At 43.7% G+C, this 23,196-nt stretch overlaps 1 protein-coding gene across 2 annotated transcripts in view; it reads right to left on the bottom strand.

Moving 5' to 3' along the window:
- The window catches only part of LOC122560826 (uncharacterized), a 422,053-nt gene that overhangs the window by 14,104 nt on the left and 384,753 nt on the right, over window positions 1-23,196 (bottom strand). For both annotated transcript variants that reach the window (XM_043711961.2, XM_043711962.2), the window contains 3 exons: window positions 19,684-19,801; window positions 16,463-16,558; window positions 10,147-10,243 (listed from right to left, as the gene is read on the bottom strand). In XM_043711961.2, the coding sequence (XP_043567896.2) occupies window positions 10,147-10,243; window positions 16,463-16,558; window positions 19,684-19,801 (311 nt within the window). The remainder of the gene's footprint in view (window positions 1-10,146; window positions 10,244-16,462; window positions 16,559-19,683; window positions 19,802-23,196) is intronic.

Raw genomic sequence — 23,196 nt, 5'->3', positions numbered from 1 at the left:
GCTTGGCTGGTATCCCTGTAAAACCTTTCCTTATTCATGTACCTGTCCAAATGCCTTTTAAATGTTGTAACTGAGCCAGTACCTCCCACTTCCTCTGGCACTTCATTGCATAGATGAACCACCCTCTGTGTGAAAAGGTCGCCCCCTCACGTTTCACACTATTTTGAAATAAGTGCAGTTCTGGACTTGAGTTATGGTCCAACAGAGAATGCGATTGCCTTTGTGAAGGAAGTAGTTGGGCCAAAGCAAGATTGTGGCAAATTACATTCTCGAATTAAAGAAAGTCTCTCGCCAGCTCTTTGGGGATGAAGCAAGCTTATAAGCTGGCCACTGAGACATGTCCTGAGGAGATCTAAGCAACAATAAAATCGAGACCATGCTTCCAAGCAAAGGCAGTCAGCTGACTTTGAAGAATTGAGGCTGGTGATGATGGAAATGGCAGAGGGAGATAGAGAGAACTGCAAATCGCAAGGGAATTCTTCTCCTTGGCCAGCAGGGGGGGATGTTCACCAGGTTTCAGAGGGTTTCGGGCTCACGGTCTGAGAATCAGAAATTCTGCCACCGCCTATTTGTATGTCCCCAAACTCTGTCAAAGATCTATTCCTGTGGGAAAGTAAGTCATATCAGCACAGGAGGGTGGAAGCTTGAGATAGTGGTAAAGCTGGAGGTTATATCAGGTCCTGGGTGGAGAAGACAGATATGTGAAAAAGGAATAGACAACCATGAGAGAAAGAAAATGTGTGAGACTTTTGTTATCACCTCCATTCTCTTGCCAAGCGTTGAATCCATAATCAGCTGTAAGGAAGGTTAACCAGAATCTGACCTGTAGCTAACAGGGCCCACTGCCTCATTTACTAATGTGGTCCTGCGTCCAACTCCTGCATTGCTGTGTAGTGATGGATTAAGTTGAAAATAACACCAGGCTATAATCCAACAGGTTTATTTGCAAACACAAGTTTTAGGAGCACTGCTCCTTCTTTCAGGTAGCTTGGACTATAACCTGGTGGCGTGGATTTCTAACTTTGACCACCCCAGTCTAACACTGGCATCTGCACATCATAGTATTGGATTGACTTGATTGAGGGGATTCAGGGTTATTTGTGTGTTTGTTAGTTGCTGCATCATGCACTAGACAAGACTAGTGCCTCCTTATTGCAGTTATTGAACAATTTCATTTACATCTGCCCAGCAGCAAAGCAATATGCCAAAATGCTCAGATATTGCAATATATGACAGCAACACTAGAGTATCTCCAGGTTACATGCTCTACTTATCTATGCTGCACAGTGTGGATCAAAAGTTAAAACTCACAAAATTGGTTTACTTTCAGTGAAAAACATCGACAGATACAAGCTCCTAAGCTGCCAAGCTGGAGTAAATTCATGTTGATCCAGTTCCTACTGACTACCAGCTGTCACGTCAATCCATATTAATTCTGTACAACGTATGTCTTAAAACATTGCATGCATTCAAGGACTAATGTGGAAGCAAAATCAGAACATTAAGACATTTGTACCTCTACGAACAACATATACTTCAGGTGAATGCAAATTTGGAGCATTTTATTACTATTTTATTCATGATGTTTTGGGCAGGTATTGGTCTCTGTGTGACCTGGAAAGCATCAGGTGGTGTGTTCCTATTTACTTCATGGTGACACCCTCCTGTGCCCAGATGGTAGAGCATCTGTCTTTTTTGATGGTTTTGCAAATTGTAAGGGGAAAAACAAAATTACAAAAACATAGTCAGTGACAAAGTGAGGTGTGCGGAATTAACTTCAAACGTAAAACAGGTCTGGAGCATGTGGTACAACAATATTCGGTTTAATCCGTGTCAAGACAATTCCTGAAAATCAGTGACATGAGGTTATAACCATGACTCACCTGAGAGGACTCACAACATTACAGAAATTAAATAAACATTTGCCATTAAGAGGCAAATACTTCAGTGATTGTCTCAAAGCTAACACGTGACCAGTCTTCAGTTAACAGCTTTTAAATCTTCAGCCTGATGCGAGATTTTTGAAGACAAGATTAGAATCGCTGGAAAAGCTCAGCTAAACTAGCAGCACCCGCGGAGAGAAATCAGGGCTAACGTTTCTGGTTGACCTGAGCTTTCCCAGCAGTTTCTATTTTTGTCTCTCATTTGCGGCATCCACAGTTCTTTCAGTTTTTAGCTAGAATTTCTGAAAGTCTGTTGACACAAGTTGGAGGACTGCCATCGAACATATTTCACCCTCGGTGCTCTTCGGTTATTTGATCATTCATCACAATAATCTTGCTACGTAATATTACTGACTGCTGTGACACCTGACCTGCTTTTACCTAGCCCACTGCATCCTCTTGGCAGCAGACCCCTCCTGTCCGGCCCAATCTCTCCACCCACCCTGACCTTTCATAAACATGGCATCATTTGCCCGGACACCTGGCATCCTGCACCCCACTTGGTACCTTACCAACTTAGTACCCTATACCTTGGCCTGCTGGAACCTTACCTACCTAGCACCATCCTTTCCTGGCATTTTGCCTATCACCACCACGCCCCCAGCCTATCTAGTACCTTACCCTCCCAGCACCCCAACCTGGCACTTAGCATTTCCTGAAGAAGGGCTTATGCCCGAAACGTCGATTCTCCTGTTCCCTGGATGCTGCCTGACCTGCTGCGCTTTTCCAGCAACACATTTTCAGCTCTGATCTCCAGCATCTGCAGACCTCACTTTCTCCTCCACTTAGCTTCTACACTTTGTCAAAGTGTCTGTCTGTGAGTGTGGATCTTTACGTTGCAGAATACAGCAGTTGACTGCTGTAGAAGGGGGCTATGGTTTTCCTTCCCTTCCACAGTCCTGCGGTATGAGAGATCTGGGGGACTGGAAGGACGTCTCTGTATTTCTGAGGGATCAGAATCTGGGTAGAAACACAGGGTGGGCAGAGCAGCAATCTGAATGAGATTGCTATTTCTCAGGAAGCCCCCACCACCCCACAACCTGAACACTGCTGCTGAGTTTGGAAGGTGAAAGGGTCAAGTCCGAATGTCAAGGCTGCAAGCCTTCAGCAATGTGGCACAATGCCTCAGTGAGTAGCTCTGCTGCCTCTCAGGGACCTGGGTTCGATTCCACCCTCGGGCGACTGTCTGTGTGGAGTTTGCATGTTCTCCCCATATCTGTGGGTGCTCCGGTTTCCTCCCACTGTCCAAAGATGAGCAGGTTAGGTGGAAAGGTCATGTTAAATTGCCTGTAGTGTTCAGGGATGTGAAGGCTAGGTGGGTTAGCCATGGTAAAAACCTCCTGCAGAGTCACAGAGATTGGGTGGGAAGATCTTTGCTGAGTTGGTGCAGACTTGATGGGCTGAATGGCTCCTTTCTGCATTGTAGGAATTCTATACATTGCATTCCCACTGTTTGGAAGAAGGGAAACAGCAAGGAGGAGTGACACAGAGATAGAGTGAAACATTACAAGGCAAAAGAAGCATGGATACCTTTTCAGAATAACTTCACTATTTTCTATGTTGTGGAACAACAAAGGGGAGATGCAACTGTGTATTTCCTTGCTGTCTGTCAGTATAACGTGTTTGTTTAGTTTTTGCTGCTCATTTAGCAAGTTCAAGAAGAAAAATTGGCAGGGCCTCAAGCATAATTCAAAAATACAGGACAGCAATAACATTTGACTGTCAATAAGATATACACCTCCTTAACTTTAAACCATTAGTACTTAACATACTGATTTCCTGTTGCTTTTAATGGTAGTCTCCCATTATTTAGTGAGTGAAAACCACATTTACTGAGCATTGTTTTTTTTTGTTAAATTAACTTAATTTGTAGCATAATAATTCAATGAGGAAAAGGCTCATTACGTTGCTAAAAAGGCTCATTACGTTGCTAAAAAAAGTGTTACTTCCACATTTTTTGTATAGATTATGCAGCAGCTTCCAACAATGATGACATTTTAAAAACACTTAATTGGCCATGAACAAGTTTGGAATTAGCTTGGTGCCATATAAAGATAAATGTTCCTTTTGGCTTAACACTGTGAAAGTTGACGTTACTTTCAGACTTCATCAACTTGGATAATCCCAAACTTTATGTGACTGATGATGGGTACATGGTGACCCTGCTCCAACTTCAGCTGGAGCTGAAAAGACTGTCTGAGGAATCAAACAAACAGCAGCTTGTAACCATTATTGCTGCCCCATTGTGTCACTGAACTCCTGGGTGACACTGAAATCTGACCCCAGCATTAGCTCTGTGTATGGCCAGCCTAGTCAGCTCTCAGTTAAACAGGAGGGAATTTCTCGGAAATCATTTGCTCAGAAGAAAACACTAAAAGGTTTGGTTGAGAGAAAAACCAAAGACAACACAAAAAACTTTACATTCCCCCCTCAGTCAGTTAGCTGTTGCGGGCCTGAATGCACTGCCTGAAAAAGGTAGAGGTAGCAGATTCCATACCCACCTTCGAAAGGGAACTGGATATAAATTGGATAAAGGAGGGGGAGGATGACTGGCCCACTCAGCTCTACCAAAGAGCTAGCACAGGCACAGAGGGCCAAATGGCCTCCAGCCTGGATCGCTCTTTGATTCTATGAAACTTCTGTCACATACTTCCACTACGGACTAAGTGAACAAATACCGCACGATGAATCTTATCATTTGGTTTTTTGAGTTCAGGAATTTGTGCATCACTTAATCTGGTTTGTCATTGTAGCCTTTGTGGGGAGTGGGTCTTTCACTACTTACACTAAGGAAAACATCATGCTAAACACAGCTTTCTCTTCAGCTCCTCTTCCAGCCTTAATCACGTTTATCTTACTCTCAACTCTCTCTCTCAATTCTGTAGCTGTCAGATGAGCCCCATCATGATATTATCATCAATGTAATACTCACATCCCATTACACTGCACTGGCCAATTCACCGTATCTATATTTCCTCCAATTTCTGATTTGCTTTTCCAGGAATTACAGCTGTGCCTTTTCACAGGTGTAAGGTGTCGACACAGAATACGGGAAAGAAATAAAGTGCTTGATGGCGTGGTGTAAAGATAACAATCTCTCCCTCAGTGTCAGCAAAACAAAAGAGTTGCTCATTGACTTCAGGAAACAAGGTGGAGGGCTGCCCCCTCCCCCCCCCCCCCCCCCCCCGTCTACACCAATGGTGCTGAAGTGGAGATGGTTGAGAGCATCTCGGAGTGACAATCACCAATAATCCGTCCTGGTCCACCCCTGCTGACACTATAGTCAAGAAAGCACAGCAACGCCTCTACTTCCTCAGGAGGCTAAGGAAATTCAGCATGTCTGTAAAGACTCTATAGAAGCACCATAAAGAGCATTTTATCTGGACGTATCATGGCTTGGTAAGGCAACTGCTCTGCCCAGGACTGTAAGAAACCATAGAGTGTTGTGAACACAGTCCAGAACATCACACAAGCCAAGCTTCCATCCATTGACTCCATCCACACTTGTAGTTGCCTCAGGAAGGCAGCCAACATCATTAAAGACCCCAATTAGAATCACTTCTAATCTCTACAGTTGGGCAGACGATATAAAACCTTTAATTCACATAACAACAGATTCAAGAACAGCTTCTTCCCGCTGTTATTAGACTTCTGAATGGACCGCTCACATTTTAAATTTAATATCGATTTCGCTCTTTGTGCATCGTCCCTGCAGCCATAAAACTGTATTCCTTCCTCTGTTCGATTACCCTAATGCACTTTGTATGGTATGGTCTTCTGGTACTCATGAAAAACAAAACTTTTCACTGTACCTAGGTACATGTAACAATACTAAATCCAATCAAATCAAATCAAATAAGGCACAGGAGCATAAGGAAGCCATTCGGTCCACTGAGACTGCTCTGCCATTCAGCCAGATCATCATAGTCCTCAATTCCACTTCCCTGTCTTTTACCCACAACCTTTGATAGGCCTTACTGATTAAAAATCTACCTCAGCCTTGGATACATTTAATGACTGGCTGTTTGAGTTACAGGGAGAGGCTGATTAGGATGGGTCTTTTTCCCCTGAAGCTTCAGAGGCTGAGGGGTGACCTTATAGAGGTTTATAAGGTCATGAGGGGCATGGACAGGGTGAATAGACAAGGTCTTTTTCCATGGATAGGGGAGTCCAAAACTAGAGGGCGTAGGTTTAAGATGAGAGGTGAAGGATCTAAAAAGGACCTGAGGGATAACATTTTCACGCAGAGAGTGCTGTGAATATTGAATGAGCTGCCAGGGGAAGTGGTGGAGGCTGGTACAATTACAACATTTAAAAGGCATCTGGCTGGGTATATGAAAAGGAATGGTTTAGAGGGATATAGGCCAAGTGCTGGCAAATGGGACTAGGTCAGATTGGGATGTCTGATTTCTGCTGACGAGTTGGACTGAAGGGTCCATTTCTGTGCTGTATAAGTCTATGACCCAGTCTCTACTGTGGAATGTCTTCCTGATCTTTGTCCTAACTTAGTCACCCCTTACTCTGAGATGATGCCCTCTGGTTCTAGACTCTCTGACAAGTGGAAACAACCTCTTTGTAATGATTCTGACCAGCCCCCTAATAAGGTCATGTTTCAATATAGTCTGCTCTCATTCTTCTAAGCCCCAATGATTACTGGCCCAACAACTCAACCTCCCCTCATAAGACACACTCTCCATACCCAAAACATTCTTTGGACTGCCTCCCAATGGTAGCATACCTTTCCTTAGATAAAAGGCCTAAAACTGTTCACATTATTCCAGTTGTGGTTTGATCCATGCCCTCGGATAGTTTTAGCAAGACTTCCCCCATTTTTCTAATCCATTCCCTTCAAAATAAAGGACAACATTCCATTTGCCTTCTCTATGACCAACTGAACTTGATGCTAGTTTTTTTTTGTTAGTTATACACCAGGAACCCAGTCCCTCCGAGCTGCAGCCTTCTGCAGCCTTTCTGTATTGAAATACCATTCAGTTCTTGGTATTTTTCCTGTCAAAGTGCATAACCTTACATTTTCTTAGATTTTCTGCCATGTTTTTGCCCGCTCGCTGACCTGTTTATGTCCCTCCGCAGATTGCATGTCCTTCTGACCATTCACCTTCCCATCTATTTTTATGTTATCCGCAAGCCTGGCTGCAGTACATTGACCTTCCTCATCCAAGTCATTCATATATTTCGCAAATAATTGTGGCCCCAACACGGATCCCAGTGGCACCTTTACTAGTTCCAGGTTGCCATCCAGAAAATGCCCATGTTATCCCAACTCTCTGTTTTCTACTAGTTATCCAATCCTCTATCCGTACTCATGTACTACTTCCAACACCAGAGGCGCTTATCTTACTAAGTCACCTCATGTGCTGTACCTTATCAAATATCTTTTGGAAATGCAAATGTCTTCCACTGCTTCCCCTCAAGCTATCCTGCTTATTAACTCCTCAAAGAATTTTAATAAGTTTGCTTGGCTTGATTTCTGGTTCATGACTCTGCTTGATTAATTTCTATATTTCTAAATGCTTTGTTGTTACATGATTTACAATAGACTCAAACACTTCCCAATGACAGATGTTAAGTTGGCTGGCCTACAGTTCCCTGTTTTGTATTTGTCTCCTTTGCTTTTGGAGCAAGGGCCTTGCATTGGCAGTTTTCCAATCCTCTGGGACTTCTCCAGAATCTAACATTTTTACAAGATTATTACCAGTACCTCTGGCATGAGTAGTTTCTTCCTGTAATATCTTGGAGTGCAACCCATCAGGCCTAGAGGATTTACTGGCCTTTAGCCATATTAGTTTCTTTTGTACATTTTCTCCTGCAATAGTTATTGAATTTACTCCTTGCCATCTTTGCCTCTTAATTATTTTACAGGTTTGGAATGCTATTTGTAGCAGCTACCACAAGACTGACCCGAAGTATTTAATTGAGTTATCTCCTGGTTCCCCATCTTACTTCTCCAGCCTCACTCTCCAAGAGGCCTTTGTTCACTTTGGCTCTCTTCATTGTTATATATTTAAAAAAGCTCTTACTGTCTGATTTTAAATTCCTTGCTCGTTTGCTCTCATATTTTATCTTCTTCCTCTTTATTAGCTTTGGTTACTTGGTTATCATCTTTTGTTAAAATGTTTCCAATCCTGTGGCTTACCACTAATATTTGCCACATTGTACACTTTTCTTTAACCATGGTCAGCTCTTTCTAGAAACCTCCTTCTTTACTGGGATGAAGCTTTGCTATGAGCCATGAACTATTTTCTTAAATGTCTGCTATTGTTCCTCAACTTCGTTTTCTACTAAACCCCTTTCCCAGTCCTCTCCAGCTAACTCTGCCCTCATAAGATGATAAGGCCTTAAGACAAAATACCAGAAGTAGGCCATTCAGCCCATCGAGCCTGCTCCGCCATTCAATGAGATCATGGTTGATCAGGTAATCCTCAACTCCACTTTCTTGCCTTTTCCCCATAATCCTGGAGTCTCTTACTGATTAAAAATCTGTCTATCATAATACATAATATACATAATGGAGCCAACCAATCCACAACACTCGAAGAGAAGATGATCCCCCTTATCTCGGTCTTAATGTGCATCCCTACGCACCATACACTCTCTTAAACAGAGGGAAATGTGGCAGTTAATCTGTGCACAGTAAGGTCCCTAAAACAGCAGTAAGATCATCTTTTAGTGACACTGATTGAGGGGTCAATCTTGGCCAAGACATCAGAAGAGCTCTTTCACTCTGCTTCTACTTGAAGGCAGCACTTCAGTTTAATATCTCATCCAAATGACATTGCCTCTGACGGTGCAATACTCCATTAGTACTGCACCGAGAGATATTTCAGTTTAGACTGTGTGCTCAAATCCTGGAGTGGAACTTGGACCCATAAGCTTCTACCTAATGGCACTTGTTTATTTGACAAACCATTCTGATAACAAGCCTCCATATAGCAATGTTACACCATATAGTATTCAGTGAATGAACATGACTGATCTTTTTATCTATCAAACTATATGTGCAGCAAAAACGCGACCTTCAAAGACTAATTGGCTAACTCTCTTTCTTTGATGAAGAAAACACATTAATAATTTGAGCTCCTTAACACATGAGAATGCATGCTTTGGTTTTAGAATAAACACTGCTACTAGTAATTACTTAGTTTGGATAAACCAAAGTATTTAATTTCTGCCCAGGCATTGCAAATAAAGGATTTCTTACTGGACAGGGTAATTACTCTGAGATTGCAGAAAAGCTTTTAGTAAACCATCAATCGTGGGAATTGAAAGGTGAGCAGATGGCACTGTTCTGTTGAACAATGTAGGTGAGACAGTGAAAACAGTGCTGTTAGTTAAAAGTGAACAGGAGAGCCTACAACAGCTTTTCAAGCTACCCATCCAAAGCAGAGAATTTGGGGCGGCATGGTGGCTCAGTGGTTAGCACTGCTGCCTCACAATGCCAGGGACCCGGGTTCGATTCTGGCCTCAGGTGATTGTCTGTGTGGGGTTTGCACATTCTCCCCATGTCTGTGTGATGTGGATGGCACAGTGGTTAGCACTGCTGCCTCACAGCGCCAGAGACCCGGGTTCAATTCTCGCCTCAGGCGACTGACTGTGTGGAGTTTGCACATTCTCCCTGTGCCTGTGTGGGTTTCCTCCGGGTGCTCCGGTTTCCTCCCACAGTCCAAAAATGTGCAGGTCAGGTGAATTGACCATGCTAAATTGCCCGTAGTGTTAGGGGCAGGGGTGAATGTAGGGGAATGGGTCTGGGTGGGTTGCGCTTTGGCGGGTCAGTGTTGGGCCAAAGGGCCTGTTTCCACACTGTAAGTAATCTAAAAGAATCCAGAAACAACATAGGCCATTGTGATGATCACATGTTGCCAAATAATATTGTACACAATTGCTTTTTAACTCATGCATAGTTATAAAAATAGCATCAGCACATCATTGAGGGTCTTCTGGTACAGTGGCAGTGTCCGCACCTCTGGGCCAGAAGGTCTGGATTCAAATGACCCTCCTGCTCCAGAGCATTGTCACAACAAGTTGATCTAGACTATCTATAGTGGTTTCATCATTGTCTCTGAATCCATCATTTCTTCCCAAGGTCAATCAGTATTTTGCATTTGGTAGCAATATGCTGCTTAAACTCAGAATTAAATTATGTTTTGTTCACATCAATATCCACAATCAGTAATTGATCTTTTACCTTCGATAATTCCCCACTTGGTTTTCCTTCCCAAAATCTTCTTCCCATTCACTTGATGTTCCTGGTCAGTGCCAACGACGGCAAAGGGAATTTTTTCCTGCAGGAGGGAACACAGAAGACCAAATATGACATTTTTATGAAAGAAAAAAGAACATACAGTTACAGAACACCTTTTACAATTCAAAACATTGCAAAATGTTTTACAGTCAATGAAATGTAATCACTTTAGTAATGCAGGAAAATATAGCAGTCAGCTTACGCATTGCAAGGTCTCACAAGATCAATGTGATAAGGACGTGATAATTTGCTTTCATGGTGTAGGTTGAGGGATAATTATTGGTCAGAACACCAGAAATATCATCCTTCCTCTTTCTCGGAAGACTGCCACTGAATCTTTTGCACACTCCTCTGGGCAGGCAGAGTTCTGGGTTTAACATCTCCTCCAAAAACTAGCACTGTGACAGAGCAGCACTTCCTCAACACTGCACTGGAGGGAGGTCTGTGTGTGATCAAATTCCTGGGGTGATACTTTATATCCATAACCTTCTTCTGGAAGTCACAAGTCACATGACACCAGATTATAGTCCAACAGGTTTATTTGAAATCACAAGCTTTTGGAGCGCTGCTCCTTCATCACCTGACGAAGGAACAGTGCTCTGAAAGCTTTTGATTTCAAATAAATCTATTGGACTATAATCTGGTGTCACGTGACTTCTGACTTTGTCCACCCCAGTGCAACACTGGCACCTCCACATTAACTTCTTACTCAAAGCCCATGGGTGCCACCTGCTAAGCCACGCTTGAAGTTCGGACAGTAAATAAGCCTTTGAACCGCCCAAGCTTTCAATGTCTCTCAAGTGAAGACAACTTCTCTTCCTTGCAGCTATTTAATTCTATGCCTTCGGGTCACTCCTGGCTCAGCAAAAGACAGTGCCGTCAAACACAGAGACTGGGCATTGATTATAATAAACACAAAGAGAGAATTGATCCAACCCCATTTGCAACATTAATAATGAACTCAAAAAAAAACTTGTGAATGATCTTCTCACTTCTGATTTAACTAAAAGCGTGACAATATCCCAAACTAAATCATCTGTACATCTACCTTTGAGTACACAAGTCTGTAAGGAACCACAAAGTCACATATTTCTGACAGAGTAAATTGAATGGCTCTGCACAGTGAGATATATCGATGAGGTACAAGCCTGGCCATTGTTATTTCTCTGTCATGTTGCTCTACGATCTCCTTTTGCCATTGGTCAAATGAACTGAAGAAACTTAAAAGCACCTGCTATGGGTGTATCAGATGAAATGACCATTCGACCTGTCCAATCTATGTTGCCTCTTTGCATAAACAATCCAAATATTGCTCCTACATCTTCCCCGACATTAAATCTTCACCCAAATTCTCCGTTAAAAGCAGAAACGTCTCCATCTCAGACATGGCCCATCACAGAACATTTCCTTATCCTTAGGCATAATTAAAGTTGCTATCCTGGATCCGTTAAAGACATGACAGTCTTGTCGATGTAAATAAGAACAGACTATTTTATGGCAGAATGAAATAAAGAGTTGTTCTAACGCGCTCATCCTTGTCGCAAAGCTACTTGCATCATTTAGCCCAGCATTTGCTCAGATTTCTGTCCAACTGTTGGCATCTTGCAGCAACAAATAGTAACTTGAAAGAGTTCTCAAACACCGCCATCCTCATTTGATGTTGGTCGATGTCTGACAGCCTAGTGGTAGTTGCACCATGTATACATTTGATTTCCCCTATCACTGGAGACAACTTCAAAGGAGTTTCCGACAGTACCTGCACTTCGAAAATACTTAACTTTCTGTAAAGCACATTGTGAAGTACTAAGTGCCATTGAAAATGCTGGTAAATATTTGTCTCGTTATAATGCACACCGAGTGAACACTTGAGTCAACGCTGCAATTTCATTTGAAACTATGAGAAAGGCAAGAAACTCCCTGGAAGGTTAGCAGCAAAAAAACTGGGTCAGCCCAGAACTATACAGAGGAACCTCAGTTATCCGAACAACACAGATGGGGAGTATTTTGTTCAGATAATCAAATGTGCAGATAATGGAATGACGGATAACTCAGTTTAGCCAAGCATCAGGACCGGGCGATCTTGTTCGGATAATCCGAAATTCGGTTAATCAACGTTCGGATAACCAAGGTTCCGCTGTACACAGTGTTAGTTACTCTTCGGGTCAGAAATGAGTGTTACTCTCAAGATTCCAATCAGGACAGCTTTGGTTATATATCATGTCATGCAGTGTATGTCTTTGTTACTGTTTAATTCTGAACTTGTTGTTCATGTAAATCGATTTGGTCGTTTACAGCTATAGTCAGAGTCTGGCAAGATGGTTATTCAACCACTTGGCAAAGTAAAGGGGATCACATGCAACTCAGCAAGTCAGACTTGGTACCATGACATATGTTTAATGCTCTGGGTTCACTCGATTTATCTAAAGGGGGAGTGGGCAGGAAGGTGTGGGATTGAGGAGTGGGAGGAAAGTCTGTCACCTTCCCAACTCTGACACTTAGTAGCAAGGAAGGTCAAAAATGGCCTCCACCATCAAACGCCCACTTGAAGTCCGTGACTGACCGATTAAGGGTCATTTTCCATCACTGCAATGTATGGCAACTACTACACAGCCTGTGGCTCCCAGTGGCACCGCCTAGCAGCAAGGGCGCAACAGAAATGTACTCGCACCCTCAGCAATGACAAACACACTACAGCCCTCCTCCCACGACAACTCTGCCTGCCTAACTAGCCCCTCCTCCCTCCCTGCTCGAACCAGCCCCTCCTCTCTCCCAGATCTAACCAGACCTCCCTCCCTCCCTGATCTAAGCAGCCCCTCCTCCCTCCCTGATCTAACCAGCCCCTCCTCCCTCCCTGATCGAACCAGGCCCTCCTTGCTCCCTGGTCTAACCAGCCCCTCCTCCCTCCCTGCTCGAACCAGCCCCTCCTTGTTCCCTGATCTAACCAGCCCCTCCTCCCTCCCTGATCTAACCATTCCCCCTCCCTCCCTGATCTAACCAGCCCCTCCTCCTGCCCTGATCTAACCAACTCCCCCCTCACCCCCTGATCTAACCAGCCCCTCCTCGCTCCCTGATCTAACCAGGCCCCCCTCCCTCCCTGATCTAACCAGCCTCTCCTCCCTCCCTGATCTAACCAGCTCCCCCCCCTCACTCCCTGAGTTAACCAGCCCCCCCCCCCCCCCCCCCCTCGCTTCCTGGTCTAAACAGCCCCCCTTCGCTCTCTGGTCTGGTTGCAGTCCCAGTAGGGCCTGCTCCCAGTGGCAATGCTGGGTCTCAGAGGTCATCGGCCTTCTGAGTGGCCAGCGATGCTTGGAGGCAGAACCTCCCCCTTTAGTGAGACGGGAGCCCTGATGCCAGGCCGCTCGTTGCCAGGTGAATTAGGGCTGGGGCCAAAGACCCTTGACCCTGGCCTGCAGTTCGCCCCTGGTTAATGTGACACTTGCCCAGCCAATTCTTGTGGGAGCCCTAACTCTGCTGGACAAAAGTGAAGAGGGAATCTATCCTTGTGGTAACTTACTTAATCAGGGAATTGACTTCAAAGTATGGGTCTTCCTGACTGGCATGGGTTTCTGACACCTTTGGGTCTGCAGGGTTGCTATTAAAGTGTCTGCTGCTGACTGATGATGTGCTCTTGTTCTTGCAATTGATGGTTCTTGTGCATTAAGAAGAGTTGCATACACGACTCAAGTTAAACAAGTTTAAGCAGAAAGCACCTTACAGTGTGATGGGGTTGATGCTCCGATATTAATATGCTATGCCTTGTCATAGTAAATTTTTTTTAAGTCCTGCATTGACTCCCTGAGAATGATTCACAATCTCAGCTATGAAAGGCACCAAATCAGATTAATCATGGAAGGAGGACAAACCCCCCTGGGTGCCTTTATCTGATGGCAATATTTGATGAGGTGCAATCTGCAATGCTTGAAAAATCTTGTGTTGGTGCATATTTCCTCTCACAACTGTTCCCATTACAAATCCCAAGACATTTAATATGGCAAACCCCCTTTGCTTTCCTCTCATTCACGCTTTTGCCAGTGATAGTGGGAGGGTACAATTCATATTCTACCTACACGAGCGAGTACCTGTTAGGTTAACTCAACAGTAACGCCGAGGAGAAAGTGAGGTCTGCAGATGCTGGAGATCAAAGTTGAAACTTTATTGCTGGAACAGCACAGCAGGTCAGGCAGCATCCAGGGAACAGGAGATTCGACGTTTCGGGCACAGGCCCTTCTTCAGGAATTCCTGAAGAAGGGCCTGTGCCCGAAACGTCGAATCTCCTGTTCCCTGGATGCTGCCTGACCTGCTGTGCTGTTCCAGCAATAAAGTTTCAACTCAACAGTAACGCCGTCAGGCACCATTTTTCTGAAGGCTGCACAATAAAACTTGCAGCTCATGTCCGTTTGTCTTGTGCAGTGTAGCCAACTCAAGCATGTTTGAAATAAATCGGTCATTTCCTCAGACAAGTTACTTTACTCACTGAACTAATAGTTTATGTGCTGGTTGATGATACTTTATGTTGGCACTGGTCCCTGCAATCTGAACAAAGTGCTGCAGAGATAGTGTGTTTGGTTTTACTTCACCTGAACGAGCCTTTTGCAACACTGCAGAATTAAAAAGAGAAAATTCTCTGTGCAACAGGTTCTAAACTATTTCTTCATACAATATGGGCATCAGTAGCATGTATTGTTGTGGGGAAGGTGGCGGGGAGCTGGGGCCTTGGACTGCAGCAGTCCTGGGGGTTTGTGGGACGTGGATGATAGGTACGCTCACTATGCTGTTAGTCAAGGAACTCTAGAATTTTGACCCAGCAACAACAGAGGAACGGCAATATATTTCCAATTCAGGATGGTGTGTGACTTGGAGGGGAACTTACAGGTGATGGTGTTTCCATCTGATGCCCTTGCCCCCTGGGTGGCAGAGGTTGGCATATGTTTGGTGGGTGCTGTCGGAGAAGCCGTGGTGAGTACTGAGCGATGATGCGTTACTGTAAATATGACCTTGTAGTTAAGCATAAACTCCAGGGTAATTCTGAATTTGAAAAGAACTATATTGTTAGCAATTGAGGCTGGGTAAGTCTAACATTGAACTCGTTCAGTTTAGCGGTATGGTCAATAGTTTCTGGTGGGAAGCCTGTACTTGGGGATTTTGTACTGTTGTGAAATATAGTGGAGAGTTAGGGTTAGGGTTAGGTGTAGAGCTTCTGACTCAGAGAGAAAGTGACCACTAAGCCACTTACAGGGAACAGGGGAGCAACTGCAGAATCACAGCATGGCCTGACAGTGTTGGAATCAAATGAGATGGATAGAGATGGATTATTGTAGGGAAGGTACTAAGACGTAGTTGGTTTCATTATTTTTCTGCTGATTTTAGTATTAAGGAGAAAGTGGAGGAAAATGCTTTGAAGGAACTGGCAAACTAGCCAGTAACAAATCAAATCAAATGGAATGGAGTGTGATTTCAATTATTCTTTGGGATGTAATGAGCTGTGATTGAGCTAATGTGACAATGCTGCTCCTTTAACAAGGTTATTCTGTTATTGGTTTTATTTGAGAGGGATCATAAAAGCAGAGGTTCCGATGTGTCTGGAAATATCCAATTGAAAAGGCTTTTAAGTTTTTTTTAAAAACACTTGTACAATGAAAGGGGAGTGGCCAGTTCTCAGGGTTTTCTCTGGTTTGGTTTTGTTTTAGCAAGCAGTCTGTTTGATGTTGCTAGTCAAGTTTTAGCTGGGGACCCAAACAAATAAGTTTATGCTGATCCTCTCTCTCTCTCTCTGACAGCTCTCCTGTAAGAACCTGTGTTTAATTGTACCTTTTTAATTAAGGGGTTGGTTATGGGGATGTTGCAGGTAATTGGAATAGCATCACTAAGTTGTGATAGGGTCAGCTGGGTTTTCAGATAAGTTATAGTTGTCCATACTCTGTTCTCTTTTGTTCCTGTGTAAATAAATTCTGTTTTATTTAAAACTGAGTGGTTTGACCAGCTGCATCACTCCTGGAATATCCACTCTACACCTGCTTAGAATAATTAGAAACATTAGGGTCTGGGCTACATTCTTGAAGTGTTTTGAGGGGGTCTGGCCTAGTTCATAACATATCAAACTGGGATCTAGTGAACTGTGATTCAATTACCAACTTGGATATAATGGACTGTGATTGAGTTATCCAGTAGAAGGTAATTGAGCTGTGATTCAGTTATTCACTGGGATGCAATGAATCAAGATTTAATTATCCAATCAAATGCAGCAAGCATGCATACTTACCCGCACCGTATCATTTAGTAATTTGTCCTCTGGATCTTCATCAAATTCTGTCTGTGGATAAACATTAATGGAATAGTTTCTCAGGTCTTGTCGAATCTGAAAATCAGTGAAGAAGACGGAGGTTAGAGGCTGCTGGTAGGAGAGGTGTTAATGTACTGAGCAAGTAAAGAGATTCATTAGCTGGTAGGTGCCAAATGTGAGTTCCTGCAATTGACACAATCAACTCCAGTTTCCATTGAATCCATCGTGATAAGAGTAGAAAGTTAGACGTAGAAAAGCCAGGGTGCAAGTAAGAGACAGGCATTTGAGCACTAATGCATGACCCGTATATCATTTTACGAAAGACAATAAGGATGTTAGCGATTTTTGAGAAGATTTGTAGCTCAGGTTGATGATAAGTATGTAAGTTAGCTCGCTGAGCTTGAAGGTTTGTTTTCAGATATTTTGTTACCATACTAGGTGACATCATCAGTGAGAGTCTCTGGTGAAGCACTGGTGGTATGTCCCGACTCTCTCTAGTATGCTGATGAAACATATGAAAGCAAACCTTCAGTCACAGTGAGCTAACTTACCTACAATATAGATATGTAATTGGCAGATGGAATTCTAAGAAATTCTGCACTAACTTACAGCAGGGTATGGATGTAGGAAGTGAACTAAAACTGAAAATAACACAATGGTTTAAACTACTGCATACAGAACATGATGTGAGAAAACTTGTACAATGGCTCACGTAAACACATCTTCCCCAAAGCATTGTCTCAATTCACACTGTCTCTGGAATGCAAACTTGGGCATGTGAATTAGTTGTCATTTCTTGTCCATCCTAGATGGCCCTGGAGGTGATAGTGAGCTGTCCTCCTGAACCACTGCAGTCCAGTTCTGTTCAGGGGGGAATTCAAGGATTCCAAACCAGCAGCAGTGAAGGAACAGCAAGGTAGTTCTAAGTCAGGATGGTGTGTGACTTGAAGGGGAATTTTCCGGTGGGCGGGTTCCATTATGTCTGCTGTTCTTGTCCTTTGGTTGTGAGAGATTGTGGGTTTGGAAGATGCTGTCAAAGGAGCTTGGGTGAATTGCTGCAGCTCATGTTGTAAATAGTACACTAGTAGTGGAGACAGTGAATGTTGGAGGTGGTGGATGGGGTGCCAATCAAGTGGGCTGCCTTCTCCTGGATGGTGTTGAGCTTCTTGAGGGTTGTTGGAGCTGCACCCATCCAGGCAGATGGGGAGTATGCCACCACACTCCTGACTTGTGCCTTGTAGATGGTGGACAGACTTCTGGGAAATCAGGAGGTGAGTTACTTGCTGCAGCATTCCTTGTCTCTCACGTGCTCTTGTAGCCACTGTGTTTATGCGATACGTCCAGTTCCTTCCCACGTACCCTCTCCACCATCCTCCCTGACCTATCACTATCAGCCCTCCACCTGCATCTACCTATCACCTTCCCAGCTGCCTTCACTCCAGCCTCATCCCCATCCCCACCCTCCTATTTATCTCTCAGCCTCCTTCTCCACTCCCGCACATCCCTGATGAAGGGCTTATGCCCGAAACGTCGATTCTTCTGCTCCTTGGATGCTGTTTTTCCAGCGCCACATCTTTCGACTCTGATCTCCAGCATCTGCAGTCCGCACTTTCTCCCAGTTGAGTTTCTGGTCAATACTATGCCCCTTATAGGTTACCATGTAGATGCTGAGGTGGTTCTCTTTGGAGGAGAGGTGATTGAGGAGGGACCAACTATGATGTGCAAGACTTTGATCGCTAAGGTGGAAAAAAGCAAGCGGTTCCTATTGAAAGGTGGAATGAGATACCATGGAGTGGTAACTTGGAACTTAAGGGAGAGTTGAAGTGAAGGTGCTCAATGGTTTTAAAGGGAAATTGGAAAGGCACTTAAGGGATGTAAGACTGCAGACTGACAGGATCGAGGGGATAATGGGACTGAGTGGATCCTTCTACAGAGTCCTAATATGGACCTGTTGTGCTGAATGGCCACCTTTTGGAGTAGGTGGGGGCTAATATGGTAACAGAGGAAGTGGCTGTATTCTGAACACCAATCGGAATCCCCCCAAATGTGTTATGTCCCAGCCAGCTGAACTCCCTCACTTTCACTAGAAAATGGGATTAGTATAGTCCATAGAATCACAGAATCGTGACAGTGCAGAACGAGACAATTCAGCACCAAAGCTCCAAATAGCATCCTACCCAGATGCATCTCATCCCAGTAATCCTGCAAGGGGGTTCTCACCATGGCTAACCCACTTAACCTGCACATTCCCGGACATTACAGGGCACTTTTTTGTCACCACAGGCAATCGACCTAACCTGCACGTCTTTGGACTGTGGGAGGGAACCCATGCAGACACAAAGAGAATGTGCAAACTCCAAACACAGGCGCCTGCCACTGTGTAGCTCTATATTGACTGGCACAAACTTGATGGGCTGAAGGGCCTTTTTCTGTGCTATAGACTTCTATGACTATGACTCCTACTGACAGGCGTAGGCCCTCTGGGGCCTGTGACTGGAGGCTGCAGCCCTCTGCTCCTGTATATAACAAAGCCAGATGGCCAACATTCTCTTGTTTAATCACTGGCCTGTTTGGGCAGATGCTACCTCGGGGCCAGACTCCGGGTCAGTTCAAATTCTAGGTCTCGTTTCTGGCAGACAAGGTTGTTCCAGGTCCATGTCAGGGCCAGTGATGGCATCCTGAGATGTCAGGCACCTCTTCCTCCAATCCTACTTCTTCACAGCATGGTGCAATCCACTGCAATGGTGTCGGTGGCTACCAAAATCCAGAACCTCCAGCAAAAAGATACACAAAAGTCTAAGTGCCAGGAGGGAGTGACAGAAAGAACAGCAGACCAGTCCGCCTTTCTGAGAAGGATCTTCAGATTGCACCAACTGGCTGTTTCTAATAAAGAAAGAGTTCCAGTAAAATAACTAACCTCAGCAAAAGCAAAACAACATCCCTCCATTCTGGGCAGGATGAACGTGGGCCAATTTTTAAATCAGCAGTGAAAATAAATCCTTTAAGAAGTTGTAGAAGAGCACATTGTTAGAACTAGAGATCGCAAGCAGTAACCAATTCAGGATCCAGCTTATTGATAACTGTTTTGAACAAAAGTAGTGAAATAAATGATGAACAAGAAAAAAACAATTGATTTAAATATGGACAGAATTGAAAATGGAATGGACATTGTATATTAGCAGTGTAGAGGATATACATACCCTTTGTTTAAAGTCTCGTCTCTCATCTAAAGTGAGTGTATCAGCTTTAGCGATAACTGGGACTATATTGACTATTTTGTCTAGACGGTTCATGAACTCTATATCCAATGGACGTAACCTGAAAAAGATCAGAATGATTTGCAGTGCTAACAGTTGACAATAACAGATTTGTGCATTTTCATTTCACATTCCCAGTCACTCTCTCTCACATACACATCCTCCAGCTCTTCAATCCTGGTAACTTATACGTCATTCACAACTTGCATTTACTTAGTTGGTTTTATCATAGCAAAACATCCCAAGGCACTTCACAGGGATGACTGTCAAAGAAACGTTGCTTCCCAGCCAACATAGGGATATATTGGGACAGGTGAACAAACATTTAGTCTAAGAGTTGGATATTGTGGAGGAGGAAGAGGGAGAGTCAGAAACAGAAAACTAGAAATGATCCCTTAAGCAAAGAGGTAGCATGCTCCGGTGTAACGAGATGAAACAGTGACAACAAATCAAGGAGCTGTCTTAACCTCATTTGATGAAGCTGCAAGGTTTAAAGTGGCAACTAAGATTAGTTCTGGCCCTGGTGCTGTATTCTTAGATTACTCAAACACCCTTCAGCATGAAGACAGCTGTAATCGGATGGACCCTTTGGCAGGTACATCTGCAATGTTATGGTCTGGGTATGTGGTGGCTCACACGAGTGGGAATATAGTCTTTTGCATTCATTCCACCTCTTAGGTGTGAACATTATAATTTCCAGATGTTCGATTCATTCAAAGATGCTCATTCTTTGGCTTGCCTCCATATAGCAAAATGAAAAGCCTATTATGATCATAATTATTACTGAGTTCGCTGAGAGACGCATACATTCATTCGGTATCTGAACCTGACATACTTGGTTTTGTAGAAGGTGCCAAAAAAATTGAATTTTTTTTGCCAATTTGCCTTTCAAGTTATTCTTTATTCAATAATCCCTTTTATTAAATTTAACAAACTCCCAGTTAAAGGTTGTAGGAGAACAATCCATTAGAAAAAGCACGAGAATTGCTTGCATCAGATTGACAGCCTTTTCATCTCTAAGGTTTGTATAATGGCAGTTCCTCAATGCACCTTGTTGACAGACTGATCCTGAACAAGGATAAGGCTAAGTCAGCGATTAAATCACAACTAGGAGATGACTCTTTAACATGACGCAGGTCAGATTCCTATCATCCAAGCTTCAATGTTGAAGTTTATCAAGTCTATCATCTCAGCAATTGTGTAGCACAGGAAGAACATCCAGAGCAATGGTATGCACCAGGTGAGGGAGACTTCCCAGGGAGGGGCAACGCATTTCTTAGATAAAACATGTTGATGCAGCTGATTGTCACTAAGTCTGACTTTGACTGCCAAGCCCTCACTCAAGTTGTACTTTTGTGTTACCAACTCAGATTTCAAATGATGGAGAATAGGGTGCTGGAAAAGTACAGCAGGTCAGGCCTTTTCTGATGAAGGGCTTATGCCTGAAATATCGATTCTCCTGCTCCTCAGATGCTCCCTGACCTGCTGTACTTTTCCAGCACCGCACTCTTGACTCTGACCTCCAGCATTTGCAGCCCTCACTTTCTCCAGGTTTCACATGAAGTTTGGACGGACAAGTGTGGTGTTATGCACTTTGGTAGGAAGAACAGAGGTGTAGACTAATTTTTAAATGAGGAAAGGCTTCGGAAATCCAAAGCACAAAGGGACTTGGGAGGCCTGGTTCAGGATTCTGTTCGAGTTAACAAGCTGGTTCAGTTAGGAAAGCAAACACAATGCTAACATTCATTTCAAGATGGCTAGAATACAAGAGCGGAGATGTACTACTGTATAAGGCTCTGGTCAGACCGCATTTGAAATATTGAGTGTAGTTTTGGACCCCATATCTAAGGAAGTATGTGCCAGTACGGGAAAGAGTCCAGAAGGGGTTCACAAGATTGGGAATGAAGGGCTTATCATATGAGGGGCGGTTGATGACTCTGGGTCTACACTTAATGGAATTCAGAAGAATGAGGGGGAATCTGATTGACACTTACAGAATACTGAGAGGCTGAGATAGAGTGGACATGCAAAAGATGTTTCCACGAATAGGAGAGACTGGGACCCAAGGGCACAGCCTCAGAATGAAGGGACAAGCCTTTAGAACTGAGAGAGCAGGAATTTCTTCAGCCAGAGGGTGGGGAATCTGTGGAACCCATTGCCACAGAAGGCTGTAGAGGCCAAGTCATTGAGTGTATTTGAGACAGAGGTAGATAGGTTCTTCATTAGGAAGGGGATTAAGGGTTACATCTGGAGAAGGCAGGGCAATGGGGTTGAGTGACACATCAGCCATGATCGAACAGTAGAGCAGATGTGATAGGCCGAATGGCTTCCTATATCTTATGTTTTTATGGTCTTATAGAACAGACATAACCATACCGAATCAATGATACCAGCTGAGGGTGGAGAATGTTACCTTTCATTGTCCTTTCTGTCAAGTGTGTATCTTTCTGTCAAGTGTGTATCTGGAGTCAGCTATTACGAGGGGGCATAGCTTTAAATTAAGGGGTGGTAGGTATAGGACAGATGTTAGGGGTAGGTTCTTTACTCAGTGAGTTGAGAGTTCATGGAATGCCCTGCCAGTAGCAGTGGTGGACTCTCCCTCTTTATGGGCATTTAAGCGGGCATTGGATAGGCATATGGAGGATAGTGGGCTAGTGTAGGTTAGGTGGGCTTGGATCGGTGCAACATCGAGGGCCAAAGGGCCTGTACTGCGCTGTATTCTTCTATGTTCTATGTATGTTAATTACATTGAGAGACTGGAATGTGTGTGGGTTTATATTTAAAGTAATTAAACTAAGTTGAGTGGCGGTTTCTGAGACAATTACTTGATTCACATAGGTGTTATTTATCTTTCTGGATTGGGAGGATCCTTATTTTTCCTCCTTGTGCACTGGTATTAAATTGCGTTGAAAAGGTGTCCCTCCCACCAGTATTGTAGCAACGTTCTACTGATAGTTACAAAGGCCAGAACGCAGAAACAGACCTTTCACCAGTCATGGCTTCCAACAGCCAATGTGTGAACACTGATCGAATATAACAAACTATGATTGCAACTGGTTTATCATCTTGAGTCTTTTTGTTAAGAAAGAAAGGATTGAAAAAAGTGTGGGAAAATTCAAATCACCTGGTAACATGATGGGTCAAATGACCTTCTACTGTACTGGAAATATTTTATGTTTCTATGTTTAATATGAAGCCAACTTGCTGTACATTTTCTAAGCAAACAGCCTCTTTACATTGCTCTCTGTTCACATTTATAAGGAGCAGAAAAATCGACATTCCTGATGAAGGGCTTTTGCCTGAAACATCGATTTTCCTGCCCCTCGGATGCTGCCTGACCTGCTGTGCTTTTCCAGCACCACTTTAATCTTGACTCTAATCTCCAACATCTGCAGTACCCGCCTCCGCCTCACATGTATAAGGGCCTATTGGAATGGTGATCTGTTCCCATCTCTT

Source organism: Chiloscyllium plagiosum, unplaced genomic scaffold (genome assembly GCF_037043375.1).
Source record: "Chiloscyllium plagiosum isolate Xiang-an unplaced genomic scaffold, Cpla_swu_hap1 HiC_scaffold_20, whole genome shotgun sequence".
Lineage (NCBI taxonomy): Eukaryota > Metazoa > Chordata > Chondrichthyes > Orectolobiformes > Hemiscylliidae > Chiloscyllium > Chiloscyllium plagiosum.
The sequence above is the reverse complement of the archived record's forward strand: the minus strand, read 5'-3'. Positions and strand labels throughout refer to the sequence as shown.